Source organism: Cryptomeria japonica, chromosome 3, assembly GCF_030272615.1.
Source record: "Cryptomeria japonica chromosome 3, Sugi_1.0, whole genome shotgun sequence".
In the NCBI taxonomy this organism is placed as follows: Eukaryota; Viridiplantae; Streptophyta; class Pinopsida; order Cupressales; family Cupressaceae; genus Cryptomeria; species Cryptomeria japonica.
The window spans coordinates 426,556,951-426,580,554 of record NC_081407.1 but is presented as its reverse complement, the minus strand read 5'-3'; the positions used below and the strand labels follow the sequence as shown (position 1 = coordinate 426,580,554).

At 35.5% G+C, this 23,604-nt stretch overlaps 1 protein-coding gene across 1 annotated transcript in view; it reads left to right on the top strand.

Annotated features, from left to right (window-relative positions):
- Nucleotides 1–22,896, top strand: part of LOC131070385 (uncharacterized) — a 35,773-nt gene extending 12,877 nt beyond the window's left edge. Inside the window, exon 2 of the mRNA XM_058005895.2 lies at nucleotides 22,459–22,896. Coding sequence (XP_057861878.2) covers nucleotides 22,459–22,896 — 438 coding nt within the window. The remainder of the gene's footprint in view (nucleotides 1–22,458) is intronic.
- The last annotated feature ends 708 nt before the right edge of the window (nucleotides 22,897–23,604 follow it).

Below are 23,604 nucleotides of genomic sequence, written 5' to 3'. Positions count from 1 at the left end.
TGTCTTACTCGACTAGGCATTAGTGTTGTAAATACCGCCACACTATGTTATGACTGTGGTTGGGTTTAGATCCACATTATCAGTGACTTAACTCTGGTTGTTTCCTTAAATAATTATCCGCCTCTTCTCATTGGTGTGATCTATGTTGTAAGAAGTAGTTCTTTTCTTTTATTTTTATAAATAAGAGTCTTTATCTCTTTTCGTAGGTTACAAAGAAAAGAGAGGAAACAGAGCTAAGGATTTAGAAATAAAGTTACAAGTGTTTTGCGTTTCTTTTGATTCTGAATCATGTAATGACTTTTGAGGAACAATGAATAAAGATATGTTATTCTGAGCACTTAGAATTGTTTTGGAAGCTTGGAAGCACTCATCCAAGGGGGGCCACTTGGTGAGTGTTCACGTGTCTTTGTTAAAATTAGTTTTCTTCTTTAGCTGCAGTAGACGTTCTTGCATTGACTTTTCTTGGAGCCATTGGAAACAGATCCATTGACTGTTCCTATAGCCAAATCAAATAGAGTAATTCCTATTTGGCAGCATTGGACTTAGCTAGTATTTATTGAATGAATTTATGTTAATGCAGAGTTTTCCTATAGCCTTTCAATTATTTCAATTCTTACTTACCTTTCTCGCATAGATGTTAGTTGCTGCAGTAGTGCAAGGTAGCTATCACAGGAACTTAGTGCATATATAGTGCAGACCCATTTCAAGTATTACGTCCCTGGGTTGACAATCAAATGAACACTAGCTATGAAGACAGTGACTTCACATAGTGAATGTCCAAAGTTCGGGTTGAGACTTCAACTTGAGTTATTATTCTTATTGTTGGGTTGAAAAATGTTGGCGCTGTTGTCGGGGATGGTGTCAAACTAAGAACCTGCTATGGTTATTATCTCTTTAGTTTTCAGTTAATTGTTCTTTTTGATAGACCCGATTGTTCAAAAAAAAATTATGAACCTGCATGCATAGGCGAAGAAGAGATGTTCTAGGTAGATTTCTACCCAATCATCCTAATCATGCAAAAATTGATTCCCCAGATATAAATCCTTTTGCTAAACTTTATCAAACCCCAGATAATTTGAACCACCCTAAATCTAAATTTCATGAGAACAACCTCCATTTCCTTTTTGGACCTCCAGAAGAAGAATTTCATCTAGTAAGCCCACTACAAGTCCAATGCAAGGAAATACACCTCTTGGTGGAAATAATCAACCCCCACCTTTGGATCCAACATTTGAGTTTCCTATCTTTGACAAACATAATAATGCTAATCTCAAGACTAGATTCTTCATGTTGGTATTATGGATGTGTTGCATTAGTTTTGTCATTGATGTCAACACTTATCCTTCTAGAGACCTACATTGTTGATTTGGCACTATGGTTATATTGGTTTACTGTTGAACCAACACATTGTGTTCACTGGCAAGTTCAGTGACTTATGCACAGTCACCGGTATATTGTTCACCGATAGGTTATATGGTTCACCAGCACTGATGATGACTTGTTATCATCTGGAGATCACTTGATTATGTCGAAGACATGGTTTGGATACTTGGTTTTGGTGTTTTGGTTATTGGTCTAAATGAATTGACATATTTGTTGTTACCAACAGATTGGTCTAGGTTATGGACCGGTATGCGTTATCTGTTCCAGATCAGCATGACACGTTATGGAGATGATTTATTGATTGGATATTATTGTAAATGTATTGAGTCGACATGATGCATTGCATCAAGACTTATTTGTAATATTCTTAGTGAGTCAACCTACACATTTGGTCTTAGGTTTTATATATATGTAATATCTCATTTGTGAGATGAGATATGGGATATAGTATGTAAGGTTATGGTATGGTATTATAACATGGTATGTGCGAATATTGAAGATCATATGAGCAAACCATAGAGAAGGTTCAAGGAAGGTTTGAAGGTGATTATCAGAGCTTAACCGGTACTGAATCCAACATTGGAGATGCTATTTTGAGCAGTACATTATTCTAGGATTTAACCATCTTATTATAGTCATTGCGACTCCCATTTGAGCAGTGTGCTCTAAGCGGTTGGCCTTTCTGCATGTGCAAACACCATTTGTATACACATACTATTTGCAGTAGTATCATCTAACTATGGGTAAGGTTTCCCACTATGGTTTTCCCCTATTAGGGTTTCCACATTAAAATCTATGTGTTATGTGTTGTGGATGTTGTTTCTCTTTCTGTTTCATGCATTAAGTTTCACCGGTATTGATATTAACTGTTAATCGACATTAAGTTTGGTTTACTGGTATTAAGTACCAAGTTTGATTAAGTTATAATTGGGTTGAAATTCATAGACAACTGATTCACCCCCTCCCCCTCTTAGTTGCCTTCCGGATCCTAACAATTGGTATCAGAGCCAAGTTCTCTTTTTGCAGAAGCCTAACAGCTTGAGGAGATCCTATGACATCAAACATTTTCAGGAAGCACAATCCTAAACTTGATGGAACTAACTATAGTATATGAAAGATCAGAATGGAGAAACATCTGAATTGCATTGGAAGAGACATATGGGAAGTTACAAAGAATGGTTATGTTGGTCCTACACTAAATCAACCTAATCCACCAACATTGGGTAAAGATCAAGAAAATGATTGCAAAGCAAGAGAAGCACTTTTAAGTGCATTATCAGATCAACAAATCATGGGATTATCAGACTGATCTACTGATAAATCCTTTTGGGATAAATTGGAGACATTGAATGAAGGAGATACCAATGCCAAAATTGCAAAATTGGAATGTTACCGGGTCAAGTATGCAAATTTGAAAATGGAAGAAGATAAAAGAATTGATGCTTTTATGGAAAGAGTTAATGAAATTGTTTTAGGAATACAATGTTGTGGAGGATCCTTAAGTGAAGATGAAATTGTTTCTAAAGTCTTAAGAGCATTGCCACCGACATAAAAAATGAAAGTAACTGCTATTAATGAGTTGAGAACAATGCCTAATACATTAGTATCTATAGATACCTTGGTTAGAAAACTTTCAACATTTGAGCTTGAAGAATTTGGTCATGTTGCTACGATTAAGATAGATTTAGCCTTCAAAGCATCATCATCTACAACATCATTGTCATCATCATCATTTGACAAATCTGATTGGAAAGCACTGTATGCAAAAGAACTTGAAGATATCAGAAGGGAAAATGAAGAACTGGAAGAACTTGAAGCACTATTTGCAAGGAAAATGCCTAAAGGTCTAGTTGGAAGTAAGTATGAAGGTAAAGCACTGTTTAAATGTTTTAACTACAATAAATTTGGTCATATAGCATCTAGATGTCTTGACAGACATGCAAGATTGAGAGAGGAAGCTAAAAGAACATATAAGCCTAACCCTGAATATCAGAGATACAGATTTAAGAAGAACAAAGATAAATATTGTTACTATGCTGATGAAGGAGTTATTGATGATTTCGATGAAGAACTGATAGACAATGGATGAACTTTTGTTGCAATAAAAGAAGATCGACCAAAACCTACTGTTCCACTGGTAGAGCAGGCCCCGACAACTAAAATTGAAGAAAATGATGAATGGATCATAGATTCTGGATGTTCACATCATATGATTGGTGATAAAAGTAAATTCTTATCTTTTCAGGAATATAGTGGAGGTCTAGTAAAATTTGAGGATGATAAAGCTTGTTTAATCAAAGGAAAAGGCACTATATCTTTGGATGGTAAGCACAATACTGACAATGTTTATTATGTTGAAGGTTAGAAGCATAATCTTTTGAGTGTTGGTCAATTAGTTGAAAATGGATTTCAGTTACAATTCAAGAATGGTAAATGCAAAATCATGAACAAAACTGGATTAGAGATTGCAACCGGTAATCAGACTAAAGGTAATATCTTTCATTTGAACAACAATGATAAGACATGCTTGATTGCACATATTGATGAAAGTTGGTTATGGCATAAGAGACTTTGTCATGTGAATTTTGATTGCATTGTAAAGATCAGTTCAACTAAGGCAGTAAGGGATTTACCTAAAATTATGAAACCTCGTAATCTGGTATGTAAGGAATGTCAAATGGGAAAGCAAGTTAGAACAACCTTTAAGAGTATTTCTGAGAAATCCAATAATGTTCTTGATTTAATTCATACTGACTTATGTGGTCCAGCAAAAGCAAGAAGTCTACAGGGAGATAGATACTTTATGCTAATTATTGATGATTATTCTAGAATGTATTGGGTTACTTTTCTCAGGGAGAAATCATAAGCTTTTGGAAAATTTAAACTATTCAAGGCAATGGTAGAGAATTAAACTGGTAATAAAATCAAATGTTTAAGATCTGATCAAGGAGGTGAATTTACATCTAAGGAATTTAATACATTTTGTGAAGTGAATGGAATCAAAAGACAACTATCAACACCCCATAAACCTCAGCAAAATGGAATTGTGGAAAGGAAGAACAAAACTATTCTAGAAGCAGCTAGAAGCATGATATTGGAAGCAAATCTACCTCATGTGTACTGGAGGGAAGCAGTGAATACAACGGTTTACACTTTCAACAAAATTCACATCAAAGGTGAAACCGGTAAGACCCCTTATGAACTATGGTTTGCTAATACTCTTACTCTTAAATACTTCAGAATTTTTGGAAGCAAATGCTATATTAGGAGAGATGAGTATGTTGGTAAATTCGATCTTAGAAGTGATGAAGGAATATTTCTTGGTTATTCATCTAAGAGCAAGGCATATAGATGTTTTAATAAAATATTGCAGAAAATCATTGAGAGTGCTAATGTGAAGATAGATGAACACTTTAGAGGAAATTCAAGGTTTGTAGATTCTGAACTGACAGTTGAGATGATCATAAATGAACCTATACAGAGTGCACTAGTACAAAATGTGGATCTAGTCACACTGACATCATCAGAGAATTCCACAGTGACTGAAGAGGAACAATATGTGAATAAACCCAAGTATGTAAGACTGAATCACTCAGAAAATCAGATAATTGGGAATAAGTATCAAGGTGTTATGATAAGAGGAAGACTGGAAAATGAAGAGGTATGTTTAATTTATCAAATTGAACCAACATCTGTTATTGAAGCTTGTCAAGATGAACATTGGATTAAAGCAATGGAAGATGAACTACAACTAATTGAAAAGAACAATACATGGACTAAAAACAAAAATGTAATTGGAACTAAATGGGTATTCAGAAATAAACTTAATGAAAATGGTAAGGTAATAAGGAATAAAGCAAGATTAGTTTGTGAAGGATATTCACAGAAAGAGGGAATTGATTATAATGAAACCTTTGCACCGGTAGCTAGAATTGAGGCAGTTAAATTATTTCTTGCATTTGTAGCTCATAAGAGCTATAAAGTATATCAGATGGATGTAAAATGTGCATTTTTGAATGGTGATCTTGAAGAGGAAGTTTACATTGAACAACCTGATGGATTTTCATTGACAAATGTTAAGGATATGGTTTGTAGATTAAGGAAAGCTTTGTATGGATTGAAGCAAGCTCCTAGAGCTTGGTATGCTAGATTGGACAAATATCTTTTGAAGCTTGGTTACACTAAAGGTAATGCTGACAACAACTTATATTTCAAAGTGACTAATGATGACATCTTGGCTATTGAATTTTTTGTTGATGATATCATTTTTGGAGGAGAAGATGGATTGTGTAAGGACTTTGCAAACAAAATGCAGGAAGAATTTTAAATGTCTATGATTGGGGAGATAAAATTCTTTTTAGGATTGTAGATTTCACAAACTTATAAAGGTATATTCATATGTCAAACAAAATACTTGAAGGAGCTACTGAATAAATTTGGTATGGAAAACTCTAAACCGGTAAGTACTCCTATGACTACAACTGATAAATTGACATTAAAGGATGATTCAACTCTTGTTAATTTGACAAGATACAAATCTATGATTGGAGGTTTACTGTATTTGACACAAACAAGACTTGATATAATGAATGCAGTATGTATTGTTTCAAGATTTTAGAGTAATCCTAAAGAAAATCATGAATCAACAGTAAAAAGGATTTTCTGGTATCTACAAGGCACAACAAATCTTGGATTATGGTATTCTAAAGATGAAAATTTTGATTTATGTGCATACACCGATGCAAATTGGGCAAGAGATGTAGATGACAGAAAGAGTACCACTGGCGGTGCATTATTTCTTGGTAGCAGATTGATTTCATGGTTGAGCAAGAAGCAGAGTTGTACATCATTATCAACAGTATAATCAGAATATGTTGTAGTAGCAACTAATTGTACTCGGATATTATGGATTAAGCAAATGTTGAAGGACATAAAGGTAAAATGCAAAGAACCTATAATCATTTATTGTGATAATTTAGTAGCAATTGATATATCAAACAATCTGGTATTTCACTCTAAGACTAAGCATGTTTCTATCAAATATAACTTTCTGAAAGAGAATGCTGAAGCAAAAGAAGATTGGTTTATGTGAATACTAAAGAGAAGATTGCAGATATCTTTACTAAGCCTTTGCCTAAGGCAACTTCTAAATATCTCAGAGAGAAGCTTGGGGTAATACCCTCACTGGTAGAGACTTAGACAGTTGGAGATTGGAATCAAACTGACAGAAACTAACAGAGAAATCTTTTTTCCGGATTTGATGGAGGAGAGATACTTCTCAGGGGGAGTAGTTGGTTGAATTAGTTAGTTGTATGTTCCGATATTTGCTTTGGCATTTGATGTCAAAGGAGGAGAGATATCTATGGAAAATATTTATATTTGGGAGATATTATTCATTGGGGGAGAGTTATTTACTCTTTGTATTTTGGTTTTGATTTATGGTATTGATGTCTTCTAGAGATTGTTGTTTTTTGGTTTTTGGCATTCTGTTTTGGCACTTAGATGTTTTTCCATCTAGTGTTGCCATTAATACCAAAGAGGGAGATTGTTGGTATTATGGATGTGTTGCATTAGTTTTGTCATTTATGTCAACACTTAACCTTTTGGAGATCTACATTGTTGATTTGGTACTATGGTTATATTGGTTTACTGTTGAACCGACACATTGTGTTCACTGGAAAGTTCAGTGACTTATGCACAGTCACCGATATATTTGTTCACCAACAAGTTATATGGTTTACCGACACTGATGACGACTTGTTATCATCTGGAGATCACATGATTATGTCGAAGACATGGTTTGGATACTTGGTTTTGGTGTTTTGGTTATTGGTCTAAACGGGTTGACATATTTGTTGTTACCAACATATTGGTCTAGGTTATGGACCGGTATGCGTTATCTGTTCCAGAATAGCATGACATGTTATAGAGATGATTTATTGATTGGATATTGTTGTAAATATATTGAACCGACATGATGCATCACATCAAGACTTATTTGTAATTGATTTAATTGTAATATTCTTAGTGAGCCGACCTACACATTTGGTCTTAGGTTTTGTATATACGTAAGATCTCATTTGTGAGATGAGATATGGGATATGGTATGTAAGGTTATGGTATGGTATTGTAACATGCTATGTGCGAATATTGAAGATCATATGAGAAGACCATAGAGAAGGTTCAAGGAGGATTTGAAGGTGATTATCAGACCTTAACCAGTATTGAATCCAACATTGGAGATGTTATTTTGAGCAGTACATTATTCCAGGATTTAACCATCCTACTGTAGTCATTGTGACTCCCATTTGAGCAGTGTGCTCTAGGCGGTTGGCCTTTCTGCATGTGCAGACCCCATTTGTATACACATACTATCTGCAATAGTATCATTTGATTGTGGGTAAGGTTTCCCACCGTGGTTTTTCCCCTTACAGGGTTTCCACGTTAAAATCTTTGTGTTATGTGTTGTGGATGCTATTTCTCTTTCTGTTTCATGCATTAAGTTTCACTGGTATTGATATTAACTATTAATCTATTAACCGACATTAAGTTTGGTTTACCGGTATTAAGTATCAAGTTTGATTAAGTTATAATTGGGTTGAAATTCATAGACAACTGTTTAACCTCTACCTCTCAGTTGCCTTCGGGTTCCTAACACTTCCCTCCCTAAATTCTATGGATTAGTGATAGAGGATACATACACATTCCTATTTGAGTTTGATGTTCTTTGTAGGAGTTTTGATTATACTATAGATTCTCATAGACTCAAAATATTTCCTGCCACTTTGAAAGAATCATCTTTAAGATGGTTTATGAGCTTGGGGAGTAGCACAATTACTACATGGGAAGAGATGAAACGATTGTTTCTTGCAAAGTACAAGGATTATTGTAGAGGTACTGATCACCATGGGGATGACATTTTTAAAATGACACAGAAAGAAGATGAGAGTCTTGAAGATTATCTGGAAAGGTTTCTGTTTAGTGTCAAAAAGTCCAAGCATAGCACTCTAAATAAAGATTCCCTCAAGCATATATTTTTAAGGGGAATCAGTGATGAATGTATTGATGCTTTAGATCTTATGGGAGGAGGTGACATTACACAATCCACATGGAATGACATAGGACAAATTTGTAAGAAGTATTCTAGATCCGCATCTAAAAAATACAGGCATTTCAAGCCAGGAGTTTCTTCATCAACATCTAGTACTGGAGTTTCTAGAATGGAACTTAGTCATTTGTTGAAGGACTTTAAGGAGGATATCATAAACAATATGGCTACTCAATTGGATACACTTTCAGCTAAGAAGAAGCATGAAGAAGCTGATGTAGTTCTTGCAGAATTCTGCCCTCATTGTAGACAAAGGAAAAGATACTGCAGATGTAAAATGGTTGCAAATATTGAGGTTCCTGACTTCAAGCCAATACAAGGTGATGATGAACAAGTTTTATATGTTGCTCAAAGAAGGCCAAATTTTCAAAGACAAGGTATGCCTTCAGATCCACTTTCTTTTTTTGGTTATAGTGGAAATTCTTATGCACCAAATAATCAATGGCAATCTCCATATGCTCAAAATTTTGGTAGTTATCCAAACTGGTATGGTCCTCAAGGCCAAGGCCAACATTTTGCTGGTCAAAATCCATAGTGGCAGCAGCCACAAGGAAATTGGTCTCCACCTTAGGCACACATGGCAACAATTTCAAGGAAATTGGCAACCTGCTCCTCAATGGAGAGGAATTCAACCATGGACTAATCAGTCCTTTGGATATTAATAACCTAGTCAACAACCACAACCGCCTGTAATAATGCCTCCCCCTACGACCACTACCGTTCCACCTAAACCTACACAGTTTCCCACTCAACCAATGCCGAATCCCAATAGTAAATCTCAACAACAACAACAACAACAACAAGAAGTTTATTTAGCTGATCCTAATCAATACCCAACCTATTCTTTATCTATAAGTGATATTCACCTCAGATCTGGGACAACTCTGCCTAATCTCTAGTTATAACTGAAATACCTAAAGAACAAGAATTCTCTAGTCTAACAGTCACAATACCTCGAAAATAACAACTACCCCCATTTCCCCAGAGGTTGCAAGAAAAAGAGGTTCTTACAGAACTGGAGCAAAGTTTTGATATTATAGATCAACTGAGACACATATGTGTTAAAATCCCATTGTTATAAGCAACAAAGGATGTTCTTATATACAGTAAGGCACTTAGGGAAGCATGTCTAAAAAAGCCTGATAGAAAGAAGAAAGATCCGCAAACAGTGCATGTAATGGGTCAACTGGCAGATATCATGCTAGGAAAAGTTTCAATTCCTAAGTATGTTGATCCTAGTAGTCTTGTTGTGAATATAGTCATTAATGGCACTCAAATAAAGAATGTTTTGGTCGATTTAGGAGAAACCATTAATGTTATGACAAGGGAAATAATGCAGCGGCTTGAAATCACTAGCCTCAGACCTACACCTAGAGTCCTACAACTTACTGACAGTTCAACAGTTCGACCTGATGATATGATTGAAGATGTGGTTGCTTTGGATTATTGGGAATACCCTGCAGACTTTATGATCCTGTCTCTGAAGGCCACATTGGGAGGATATTCGATGATTTTGGGAAGACCTTGTCTTGCTATGGTTAATGCATATATTGGATGTAGATCAAGGGATATGACTATTTCAGATGGGAACTATACCAAAATATTAGCTTTGTGTTCTCCTGCTAAACCCCAATTTGATCAACAACATGCCATTTGGCCTAATTTGGGAGAAGAATTTGAAGAAGGAGTTGAATCTATCAATCACCTTATGATGATTAATTGAGGACCATTCCTGCAATTTCATGATGAAGACTCAATTCTTTATAAAATTCTGACAAATGAGTTAAGACAAGAGCAACAATTGCAGGAGTTAGTACAAAATACAATAGACTCAGACTTTCCTGCAACCACTGATATATTGCATACTCTGTTGCCGCAACAAGTTTGTACTTCTTATTCTTATGATATATTCCAAATTGATCTTATTGTCAAAATAGAAATTGATTCAAATAAATATTTAAATATCAATAGTAATCTTGCAGAATCTCAAAAAGTGGCACTTGTGGATTTGCTCAAATGTCATAAACATGCTTTTGCATTGGATTACAAGGATATGCATGGAATTGATACAACAATTTGTACCCACTGTATCTACATAAAAGAAGACTATAGACCACTTAGATTGCATTAAGAGAAATAGTTAAGGAGGATTAACAGAAGTTGTTGAGTGCTGGATTTATCTATCCTATTTCTGACAATCAATGGGTATCACCTTTGGTAATAGCTCCTAAGAAAGGAGGAAAATGGAGGGTATGTGTTGATTACAGAGCCTTGAACTTAGCAACCAGAAAAGATCATTTTCCATTGCCATTTATAGATCAGGTATTAGACTCTTTGGCCAGCAAGAGATACTTCTCATTTCTTAATGGATTAAGTGGCTACAACTAGATTCAAATTGCCCCAGAGGATCAAGAAAAGACTACATTTACTTGTCCTTGGGGAACATATCCATATTATGTTCTTCCTTTTGGATTATGTAATGCTCCAGCTACTTTTCAAAGAGCAGTGATAAGCATATTTTCAGATATTTCCCAAGACAACATGGAAATTTATATGGATGATTTTACAACTTATGGTTCAGATTTTGAAGAAGCATTAGAGAACTTGAAGAAAGTTTTACAATGGTGTGAAAACTATAATTTGTCATTGAATAGGGAAAAGTGCTTCATGATGATGCAGGAAGGTATAGTCCTTGGTCATCATATCTCTATAAAAGGAATACAGGTTGACCCAACAAAAAATGAAGTTATTCAAAATATCACTGCACCGATAAAGCAAAAAGATGTTAGAAATTTTCTTGGTCATGCTTGATATTATAGAAGGTTTATCAAAGATTTTAGAAAAATTGCAAGTCCCTTACATTCTCTTCTGACCAAGGATATGGAATTTAAATGGACTTCTTCATGCAATGAAGCTTTCTTAAATCTTAAGCAAGCTTTGACCCAAGCACTAGTTCTTAAAGGTCCAAATTGGCCCTTGCCATTTCAAATTCATACAGATGCATATGATTATGCAATAGGAGCAGTCTTAGGATAAAAGGTTGATAACTTGGACAGTGCAATATATTATATTAGCAAGAACTTGCAGGGGCCTGAGTTAAATTACACAGTCACTGAAAAAGAAATGTTAGCAGTTATATATGCACTCAACAAATTCAGGCACTATATAACAAAATATCCCATATTTGTGCACACTCATCATACTGCAATCAGATATTTCATGAATAAGCCTTCAACTACTGGTAGATTAGCGCGTTGGTTATTGTTGATGTAGGAATTTGATATCACAGTTATTGATAAACCAGGAAAGTCCAATGTGGCTGCAGATTATATTTCAAGGCTTCAGTTGCAGGAAGATACCACAACCATAGATGATGCTTTTCTGGATGAACATTTATTCCTTATAAAAGCCCAAACTCCCTAGTATGCTAATATTGTCAATTATTTAGCTGCTACTAAAATGCCAGTTCATTTCTCTCCTAAAGAAAGAAAGTTGCTAGTTGAGAAAAGCTTTAACTTCTCATGGATTGCTGATTGCTTATTTATACCAGACCTGGCCAAGTCATGAGAAGATGTGTAAGAGAAGATGAAACATATGATATCCTGCATGCATGTCATGATGAACCATGTGGAGGACATTTTGCTGCTAAGAGAACAACACTCAAAATATTGAACATGGGATATTATTGGCCAACATTATATAAAGATGCAACACAATATACAAGGAAATGTGACAGATGCCAGTGCATGGGGAGACCTACTAAATCTGATGAGATGCCATTATACCCACAAATATTAGTTTCCCCATTTGATAAATGGGGATTAGATTTTGTTGGCCCAATTGATCCCCCTTATAATAAAAAATCTTACATTCTGGTATGTACTGATTATGTAACCAAATGGGTGGAAGCTCGAGCCATGACACATGCAAGAGATAATAAGGTGGCTGAGTTCCTTTATGAGAAGATATTTATGGAGTACCAAGGGAAATTGTATCAGACCAAGGACCACAATTTACTTCTACATTGATTGCAGCCTTGTCAATGAATACAATATAAGGCACAAAAAATCTACCCCATATCATCCACAAGCCAATGGACAAGTAGAGGTCACAAATAGAGAATTAGAGATTATTCTTACCAAGACAATGGTTGTTCATTAAAAAGCCTGGTCTCACAGACTTTCAGAAGCAATTTGGGCATATAGAACAACCTGAAAGACACCAATTGGTTTTACACCTTTTGAGATGATGTATGGAAAAGCAACAATGATGCCTATTGAGTTTGAACATAAAACTCTAAGGACAACTTTGCAATTAAATATGACACTTTCAGAAGCACAAAGAGACTGTATTCAATAATTGAATGCTTTGGATGAGCGGAGAAAAATGGTTGTCCAACAGACCGAACTGATTCAAAATCAGAGAGCCAAGTGGCATGATAAATGCATCAAGGAGAAAAAGTTCAAAGCAGGTGACTGGGCACTGTTATATGACTCAAGATATAAAGATAATATGGGAAAGCTGCAAACTAGATGGTTAGGCCCATATGAGATAGAGGAAGTTTTCAACAATGGAGTTGTTCGTTTGATCACAATTGACCCAGTTTAGTTTAAGCTTTTAGTAAATGGTCATAGATTGCGTCTTTATCATAAGCCTACCACCAAAGAGTAGTTTCTGCAGCAATTCGCCAAGAAAGATCAAATACAAGTTCCTGCGGCAATTGGGCAAGTTCCTACTGCAATAAAAGAAAGTATTCGGGGTACTGTTCCTGCAGCCTCTATAGAGAACATACCTACCATTTCATAATTCTCCTAGCGTCATTTCATAACAATATTTCCATGTCTTATGGAAATATTATTCTCTATAAATAAATTTTCCATCCACGTCATCCCATCTCATTTCTTTATATGTCATTTCATTCATGTCCAATCATTTCATTTCACCATTTTTTTCGCACGACTGCAGGTATGTACATATTTCATTTTTTTTAATTAGGCATTTATGATTTCATTATGATTATTGCATTTGATAAATCCACGTACACTTCCCTAAATCCCCTCTACATGTGTGGACATGTGCCAAAAGAAGTTGGGGGGGGGGGTGTTTTATGGTTCGATTTCCAAAATTAGTAATTATTCATCCTTTTTGATACCTTGATTTGATTGCTTTCCATCATTCTTTTAATGAGATATGCTTTAGCATAAGAAAGTAATGAATTCTGCTGCCAAAACTGGAAGTAGGTAAGGAAGTTTCAATCAAATATTTTTAGTCTATAGAGTATTTCAGTTCTTCGTTCTCAGCTGCAGAAATTGTTACATTAACAGAGTGAGAGATGGGTGGAGATCCTATCCGCCATGAACCAATAATCCATGATGCATTGCTATAGGATGCTCTTTGTGAGCATTATTTCTGGTTGCATAGTTGGATTGTCTACTTTTTGAAAATAATAGATTATAATGAGGAAATTGCCTTTGAGTTTATGCATTCATTTAACCAAGGGGAGGCTACTATTAAAGGATTAAGGGTCATTTCTATAGAGTAGCAAATAGCTGAGGTTACGGGGTTGCTTCAGGAGGGAGAACTGTTTCCTAAATCAAAGGATGCTAGAAGCACCAGAGATGGATTTACACACCCCATAGATGGACCTCTAATGGTGGACAATTAGGGAACCAGAAGGGTATCCCTTCCAGTAGAATGGCCCCAAGTGGCCTTGTATATAATGAAGTATATTACCTGTGATGGGAGGTATTCAATTTTACATTCGGCTCACTTCAAATTGCTTAGTCATTTACGACATGGCCGGAGGGTGAATGTTTCAAATTTTTTATACCACCTCATTTCCAAAAGTGCCAAAGAAATGCGGAAGAATGGAAATCGTTCTGTCACCCATCATGGTTTGATAAAATTGCTGGTAGAACATTCTCTTAAGGATGTTTCATAGATGGAATGGGGGGTATTTGAAGACATACTTTAGTTTAGGGTTGAAGATGCTCATGTTGCAGATGAGTTAGCAGTTGAAAAGGAGGATATGGGAGAACCCACTTCTCCTATAATTTCTGCAAGGAATGAATCTCTTATCGTCGAAGGAGCTTTGACTATTACAGAGGAAGAGATGGTGGAAAAACACATTGAACAACCCTCCACTTCTTTGAAAAGAGAAGCAACATCTTCTAAAAGAAAAGGGAAAGAATTAGAAGTAATTAATGCAAATGATGAACGTATGGTTCAACCATAGGCAACTCAAGTTTCCCCTATAGCCAAGAGGCATAGGCCGAAGAGAAATACCCCTACAGCAAAGCCACAGGTAGAAACCCTTCCTGCAGCCACTCCAAAGGTTTATGCAAGAAGGACTCGGAGTAGTACCCAAAAATTCCATCCAACAGGTGATGCAACAGAGGTTATTTCAGGAGAAGCATCAGAAGAAGAGAGCCCAACAAAGGTTGAAATTTAGAAGGAGGATGATGTTAACAGACTTTCAAGTTTGGCATATGTGGCGGAACAACTTGAGGAATCAGTTGAAGAAATCTCGCGTCCTAAGGTAACAACTATTAGACCTCCATCATCTCTCAACATTTTATCTATTGCATTAACATTCTATAGGTAGTGGGAGATATAGAGGGCTAGATTAGAGGGGATTATTGACAAGCAACAAAGGGAAATAGAAAAAAGGGATAATAAAATTGAAGAATTAGAAGTCAAAGTTGATGCAATCACTAGTATGGTCCTTGATTTAATGCAATGTAGGGCACTGCCAAGAGTTTATGCTCTGCATTTGAAGGAGCGGTATTTAAATTATAAATTAAACCACATTATCAGGGACCTTAGCCCTTCTTTAGAAACCCTTGAGGAATTTTATGATGCCTATCAGACTTACCCAGTAGCTGTGAAAAATTTATTGTGTGAACTTTACTTGCATAACTATGTTGTAACTTCTGACAGTGAGTGGAATCCCTTGTTATACATTGGTGATAACCACATAAAAGCCTTAATGTCATGGATTCAGAATGATATCAGCATGGGAACACAGGCTAAAACTCATAAGAATATTGAATTTGATTGTCCATTATCACTGAGGAAGGAAGCAAAAGACCCAAGGGTCCTTTATTATGATTGGCAGAAGCTATTGGCAAGGCCAGACGTAAGGGGCCAATATTGCCAATGAGGGAAGAAATATTTCAAGCGTATGAACACTTAATTTAGAATGAAAGTATAGCTGCAATTGACTGCCTAACTCAACATTGGAACAATTTGCCAGAGGAATTAAAATAGGGAGAACCTCATTCACTGCCAAATTTTCATGCAGCTATTCAAAGAGCCCCTAAATATATCCAACTGGGCAGGATGAAAAACCATAACTGGTTACCTTTGATCTTTTAGTCCCCTATCCTTATGTGGTCATTGCTAGGATGTAAGGTTACAGATAAGCCCTATGAAGCAGTTACAGAAGAAGCCAAATGGTCTAGGCTAGAAAAGATGAAGGGGTTTTTATTGGAGTTTAGCTTCAGGAGGAACAGGTCAAGGAACCATTGGTGACTTAAGGGTTAGTGCCAGAATCAAGAATTTTCCTCTTGCTGGAGGATCAACAAGACCTAAGTTGGGGGGCATGATGAGTTGAGACATTAGCATATATTTACCCCCAAAACTCTTAATTTTTTCTCATATTTTGATTTATATGATGAGATAGTGATGATGTATTAAAAATTGACTATGTGCATTACAAATGTTAACCTGGGCCTATGAAATCATGTTTTGTCATTGCCAGTTGTTCCTGCAGCCATGCTATTCATTCCTGTTGCCATGCAGATTGTATTAGGAAATATCATGTGTGAAATTATTAGATGTTTTTATTAATTAAAATAGATGTGTATGTGCTTGTATGTTATTTCTTTTGAATTGCAGGAATAAAATGATGCCGTTGTGAAAGCTCTCCTATCACGCCAATTGCAGAAAGAGATATTCAAGGAGGTGACCGAAAGATCAAATTAGTGGAAAAGTTGATGAGCGTAAGGAATGACAGAGGAAAAGTAGGTGCATAATACTTACTGATGTCTTACTCGACTGGGCATTAGTGTTGTAAATACCGCCACGCTATGTTATGACTGTGGTTCGGTTTAGATCCACATTATCAGTGAATTAACTCTGGCTGTTTCCTTTCTTAAATAATTATCCGCCTCTTCTCATCGACGTGATCTATGTTGTAAGAAGTAGTTCTTTTTTTTTTAAATAAGATTCTTTATCTCTTTTCATAGGTTAGAAAGAAAAGAGAGGAAACAAAGCAGAGGATTTAGAAATAAAGTTACAAGTGTTTTGAGTTTCTTTTGATTCTGAATCATGTAATGACTTTTGAGGAACAATGAATAAAGATATGTTATTCTGAGCACTTAGAATTATTTTGGAAGCCTGGAAGCACTCATCCAAGGGGGCCCACTTGGTGAGTGTTCCCGTGTCTTTGTTAAAATTAGTTTTCTTCTTTAGCTGCAGTAGACATTCTTGCATTGACTGTTCCTGCAGCCAAATCAAACAGAGTAATTCCTATTTGGCAACATTGGACTTAGCTAGTATTTATTGAATGAATTTATGTTAATGCAGAGTTTTTCCTGTAGCCTTTCAATTGTTTCAATTCTTACTTACCATTCCCGCATAGATGTTAGTTGCTACAGTAGTGTAGGGTAGCTATCGTAGGAACTTAGTGCATATATAGTGCAGACCCATTTCAAGTATTATGTCCCTGGGTTGACAATCAAATGAACACCAGCTATGAAGATAGTGACTTCACAGAGTGAATGTCCAAACTTCGGGTTGAGACTTCAACTAGAGTTATTATTCTTATTGTTGGGTTGAACAGGGTATGATCTACATTCGTTGAATCATCAAATGTAGGACTTTGGGCTAACTAAAATATTTGGTTCGTAGTAAAATTTTGAGGGATCACCAATCCAGTGATGGATTCTTGAAGCAAACCACTTAAGACTTTAACTGAGCTTATCGATACAGAGGGGGCCTCCACATACGTCAAATTCACTCAATGCTCCAGCCGCCTAACCAACATATTTATATAGCGGCTCGAAAAACCTGCTCGAGATCACGTTGGGAGAATCGATATCTCCAACGTGTCCTAATTCAAGATACCTCTATGGGGTGATGAAATCCCCAATCAAAGAATATCCCTCACTACTAAAACAAAAACAGGCGACGTTATCACTTTTCCCTATCTCCCAAGACCTCGAAGGCGAGTTGAAAGGTACTTCATGTAACTATGGGTCCACCCTATAAAATGAGCAAACACTCTAAACACAATAAACACAAGTTAATTAACCTTAAAGCATTTCAATGTGTGGTCTACTTTAAACATAAAACAAGCTCATGTCCATTTTAAAACCCAAATCGAAATATGATTGGCATTCACATGGGTTTATTTTAAAGCACCAATACCAAATATGAGTAAAAAGGGAAACCCTGCAATTCACTCATTAGTAGTTTCAAGTAAAAGTATTGGACTGCTCATTTTTGCCCTGTACTTCCCACCACATGTTGTGGACAGATTGTTAGTAAAACCAGAAAATAGAATGAAACAAATAAACAAAAAACAAAAAACAGATATAGTGAAATCCCTATTACTACCAACGAATACGACACAGTTATTGAACGATTGCGCAATGATATACTCACTAATGCAAAGTATTGTTTAAGCAAATGCAAATTACTACTTGACTGAATGCAAAACAATGATTAGATGATTGCAAACTAATTGCTAGACAAATGCAAAATGAAAAAGAAAAATCCTAAAATAAAAAATAAGGAACCTGCGAAAATAGAGAATTAATCCAAAATTACATAAACCATAACTTATGCTTCTTTCATTATATTATATCTCATAAGGTACTTTTGCACTATATTGTGGTATCTGGATAAAGTGATCTAATCTTCCAGGTCCTGGATTCTTTTCTTTGCCTTTAGCATTTGTTGATATGCTCTTTGTTGTCTTCTTTTGTTTGCCTTCCTTCTTGAACCTGAGATGTGAAATCTCACCTTTCCTACCATGGTATTTGACTCATTTTAAGTAGCATATAAATGTGATTTTTTCAGAAAAGTGAATTTTGGGTTAGCAAGAAGGACAAATTGCAAACAAAAGCGATAAAGAAAAATGAAATGAATGTAGAGCTAAAGCAAGTGATTGTGAGATAATATGAAGACAATTGTGAATTTCTCTGCCTTCTAGTGTGAATTTCTACGTGATCGAATATGAATTACTGCCTCCATGATTGCAAATTACTACCTGCACAATTGCGAGATGTTATGGACGAATGCGAGATGAATCATGTTGATCCATACAAAATTTTCTAGAACCTACAAAATCACAAAAAAACACGAAAAATGTTAGATGTTGTTTTCATGTCGGGTTCACCATTGCTTTCATGCCTAAAATTATCATGGAAATCAAGCTAATTAGAATAAAAGGAAAAGCACGAATTCCTTAACTAATTAAGCCAATCCTAGACATAATTCAATAAAAGTATTTTAGCCTAATAAGAGATTTTTAACCAAATCAATCTAATTAAAAACTCCCTATTATCCATGCTACTTTCATTGTCCTTCTCCAATATTGTGTTGTGGCTCTCAAATATTGCACTGGGATTCCTGCATAGGCTAGACACAAATATTTTCAAAGATCGCGATTGTTTGAAAATGTAAAATGATGTTGCTTTTATGGATTTTTGGAGAGAAAGGGACAAGAAATAGAACTCAAGTGTTGATTGATAGTTAAACTGATTTGATTGACCAATTAACTTCTTTTGATTGATTAGTTAAGTGAATAGATTGGAGAGATAACCCAATTGAATGGATTGGTAACTAGATAGATTATCTAGTTAACTGAATTGACAAGGGAGATGACTGAATTGATTGGCTTGTTAGAAAAAGGTGATTGGGAGTTAAAAGTGGAGATTGAAGAGTTAACTGAGTTAATTGATTTGATTAACCAATCATGATTTTCAACATGTGCTTTAGGAATTTTGAATTGAAATTCAATTTCATTTTAATTTTTTATATTTGAATTTTGATTTGCAAATGATGAAATTGAAATGCACATTAACTTGAAATTTGATGAAATTTGAATTTGGTGAAATGTGAATTTGGAAAGATGAAATTAATTGAAATAAGAATTTGGGGATTTGGAGAATGAGTTAATTAATTGTATAATTTAAATGAGATTCTTCAATAATTAGAAATGGAATTAATTAAATAATAAAGATTATTTAATTAAGAAATTAAAATCACAATTAATTAAATAACTAATATTTGAGAAATGGTTGAATGATGAATGATGAAGGGATGGAAATTGAATAATTAATAATGTGAAGAATAATGATTAGGGCGTAATTTAGAAGAATTTAATTAGTTTAATTAAATAATTAAAGAGTTATTTAATTAATAAGATAAATAGTTAGTATGTTATCAGTGAGACATTTTTAGGTGTCTACAAAAACCTCTAGAATCTTATTGTTGTGCTTTCACAATCCACATCCCACTTTGGGCCCTCCTTTCTTGTTTTGTGTCTTGCCTCTTCTCCCTTCCCCTTGTTCTTTTCCTTTCCTTTTCTCCTCTTATTCTTGTTTTGTTTTGTCTTTTTACAGGCTTTCGAGGATCAAGGTTTGGGTGTTACTTGTCCATTTTAGGGCTGAGTAGCCCAAACCCCTAACCCCCACTTGTTGTGTTGTGTTTCTTTTCTAGGCGTCAAGGATTCTCGTTACTAACCCCTAATTCCTTGTTTCAACTATTAGGCATCGAGGGTGCTAGGTATGCATATGCCCATGTATATCCAACACCCCTGGTCCTCAAACCCTAACAGAGGGCTGGAACCTTACATACCCCACAAAGTGCATTAAATACACTTGAACCCTATATATACTCAAGTCGTAGGGTCATTTCCACATTGAGTTTTTTTATGATTTTGTGTTGCGTTTGAGGTCTACTTTGAGGTTTTAGGCAACAAAAAGATTGGTTTCAACAAAGGCCTTTAGGTGACCTCATGAACTACATTTTTCTTTAGTTGAGCCTCAAGTTTGGCACTTTTGGGTTATAAGGTAGGGTTTTCTTCCATTTTCTTTTCTTTTGGTGGGTTTGTTTTGGTTAACTCGTTCTTTTATGTTTGTGCTTGGAGGTAGCTCCACAAGATTCTATGCCATTTTAGTATATTGTTTTTTGTTTCGTGCTTGGTATAGCCTTACAAAGGTTAGCTAGATTGTCATTCCATAGTGGCTGAGAGATGTGTTAGGGTTTTTTGTGTTGCTTTGACCCATGATCTCTTATTTGTATGTGTGTGCCTCTTGCTCACAAAAGATGGATGATTCTAGTTTGCCTTAGGTAGCATTTTGATGAATCTAGTTCATATTCCCTATGAAACCCCAACCATATGACTTAAATAAATCAATGAGTTTGACCCCGTTAAATTAAGTGAGAAAATTAGGGTTTTGAGTAGTGTTTTCAAGATGTAGATGTAGAACAACCCAAGATATCACTTGGACTATCAAACTAGACAATTTTATCTTGTCTATCTATGAGGTTTGGGGATTTGTGATACTCCTATGGATCAACGATGCTTCATCCACGATCCACAACTTTGACTTTTTCATAAGTATTTGGGATTAGGGATGTCACATCCCTGATATCCCAAAAGGTTTCAGGGGTATGACACACCAAACCCTGTACACTACAAGTCAAGTTGTCCAATAATGTGTCGAGGGTGTCACACCCCTAACACCCAAAATCCCAACTCCATACTTCTATGTAGGAATTGGGGATGTCAAAATATTAACCCTAAAAAAGGGGATTGTGCTCTCTTGATTAGGCGATTGTTTTTTATGCTTCATTTTAGTTTTAATTTATATTTTAAATTTCAAATAAAGTGAAATACATAACCAAATGCATAAGTTGTTTTTTCTCTACCAAATTAAAGTATTGAATTATTAGAGTTTTCTCTAAATCCCTTGCAAATGCAAAGGAGAAAATTTGATCCAATTGGTACATTTAGCAAGCTGATAGGGTCTCATTTCAAACTGATAGGGCCATATATTGAAGATCATTAGGCAAAGTGTGTAGATTGTCATGAAGTAAGACTAAGAGATCATTGTAGGCTAGACTTGGACTTAGCAAACTAAGTTGAGAAAATTTGGATTCTAGATGAAGTTAGACCTAGGGATAGTAAAGATATATTAAATCCAATATACAATAGAAAAAGGATGTTTCACATCCCCATTCATAATGTGGACACGAATCTAATAGAACTAGAAGTCATGTAACAATGAGCACGAGATGTTATGTATCGAACAAATAAATGGATCAATAATCCTTATACAATGCTCCCTATTCCATAGGAAGAAGGAAATATCCAATAAGAAAAAGAAAGCACATCTAGGACCAAAAAAGATCCCTCTTTGTCCAAGAGGCCACCTTCTCTAGCTCACCCAATAGGCCATGCCAGGGCATTCACTATGCAAAATCCACTTAAGGTGCATATATAAATGCAAGCAATTAAAGAAGCTCCAAAGGCTCATTCCACAAGTATATAGAAGCCTAAGAAAGGAAAGGTGATTCCTCCTCTTGTTGTTGTTGTTGTTGTTATCACAACATCCTCGATCCATCAAAGGACCAAGTTTGTTAGATATAAAGAGAAAGCCAAAGAGGTCCTTGAGGATAGTCCACGAGTTTACAAGAGGTTGAAGAAAGGGCCACAACTAATAAGAACAATTATAGATTAGTCCAAGGAGGAAGTAGAAGAGGAAGAGAAGCTATTACAAAGAAGGAAGAAATCAAGGGTGAAAGACTCTAACACATAAGAACAAATTGCTCCTCCCATTCAAGCCATAGAAGCTACCCTTCCACTACAATAGATTTCAAAAAATAAAGGACAAGTTCCACTACTATCTTCCTTAGTCAATATGCTAGAAAAGAAAATAGTTGAGAGGTAGCCTCAAGATGCCATTCATATCGAGGATGATACAGAAGAAGAGACTACAAGAGACAATATTCTAGAGACTGACATAGAAGATGCACCAAAAAAATCAAAAGAGCCTTTGATAGAAGAAAGTATTTACAAAGATAATATCCAAGGAGAAGATTTGTCACAACTAAATGTGGAGATTGAAGAGACAAAAAGGGATGCTGAAGCAAATAAGCCTGTTGAAATAGCTATTGAAACAATGGATATGAATGTATTGACTAAGGAGAGTGAAGAGGCTTTACATTATATGATCGGTGGAGGAGACACATATGATGAAAAAAGGCATGAACCTCCTCACATCCCAAAAGAGCACCAAGAAGAAGAAATTACAAAAGATGGAAATGAAGAAGTTCTTAAAGAACATCATGAAAAGCAAGATGATAAGCCTCTAAAGGAACAAGAGTAGGAGCTTTACACAGAGAATGATCATAGAATAAAATAAGAAATCAAAAGTGAAGTACCCCCATCACATGATAAAGAGAAAAATATGGAGAAAGAACATCATGGTGAGAAGGGAGGTAGTGAAAGTGAACAAATGACTAAAAAGGGAAAATGCCATGTACCTGAGGATTAGCCTTAAAAAAATAAATAACAAGAATAAGACCTAATAGAAATAGTTTTGAAATAGTGTCTAGTAGCACTCTAATTTGGTTAACATAAATAATTGAATGAAGAAAAAATAGGTGCAAGGATATTGATGAAGGAGACTTTTTTGTGTTGGAGCAAACATTTAGGAATCTAGAGCCAAAGAAAAAATCCCACAAGTTATTAGTTGTTAAACAGGTGCATTTAGCTATCAAAGGGCCCAAATTGTTGTACCATTAGTTGAAAATCCCAAGAATGAAATGGAACTTAAAGATTACCAAATACAAGAAGTAGATCTTGAGGAGAAAACTAAGGGGAGAAACACTCTCTCTGATAGGTAGTACACGCAATCTTCCACATATTGGATATAGAGGAAGACTCAAAGGAAGAGTTGAAGACACAAATTAGAGAACTAAGGAAATACATTGGTCATTTTATGGGACCAATAGATTTGAATGCCCCATCTACTAGTTTGCAGGCCACATCTTCTCAATGCACATTTTTTTTAAGTGGGGATTCTTTCATTTCA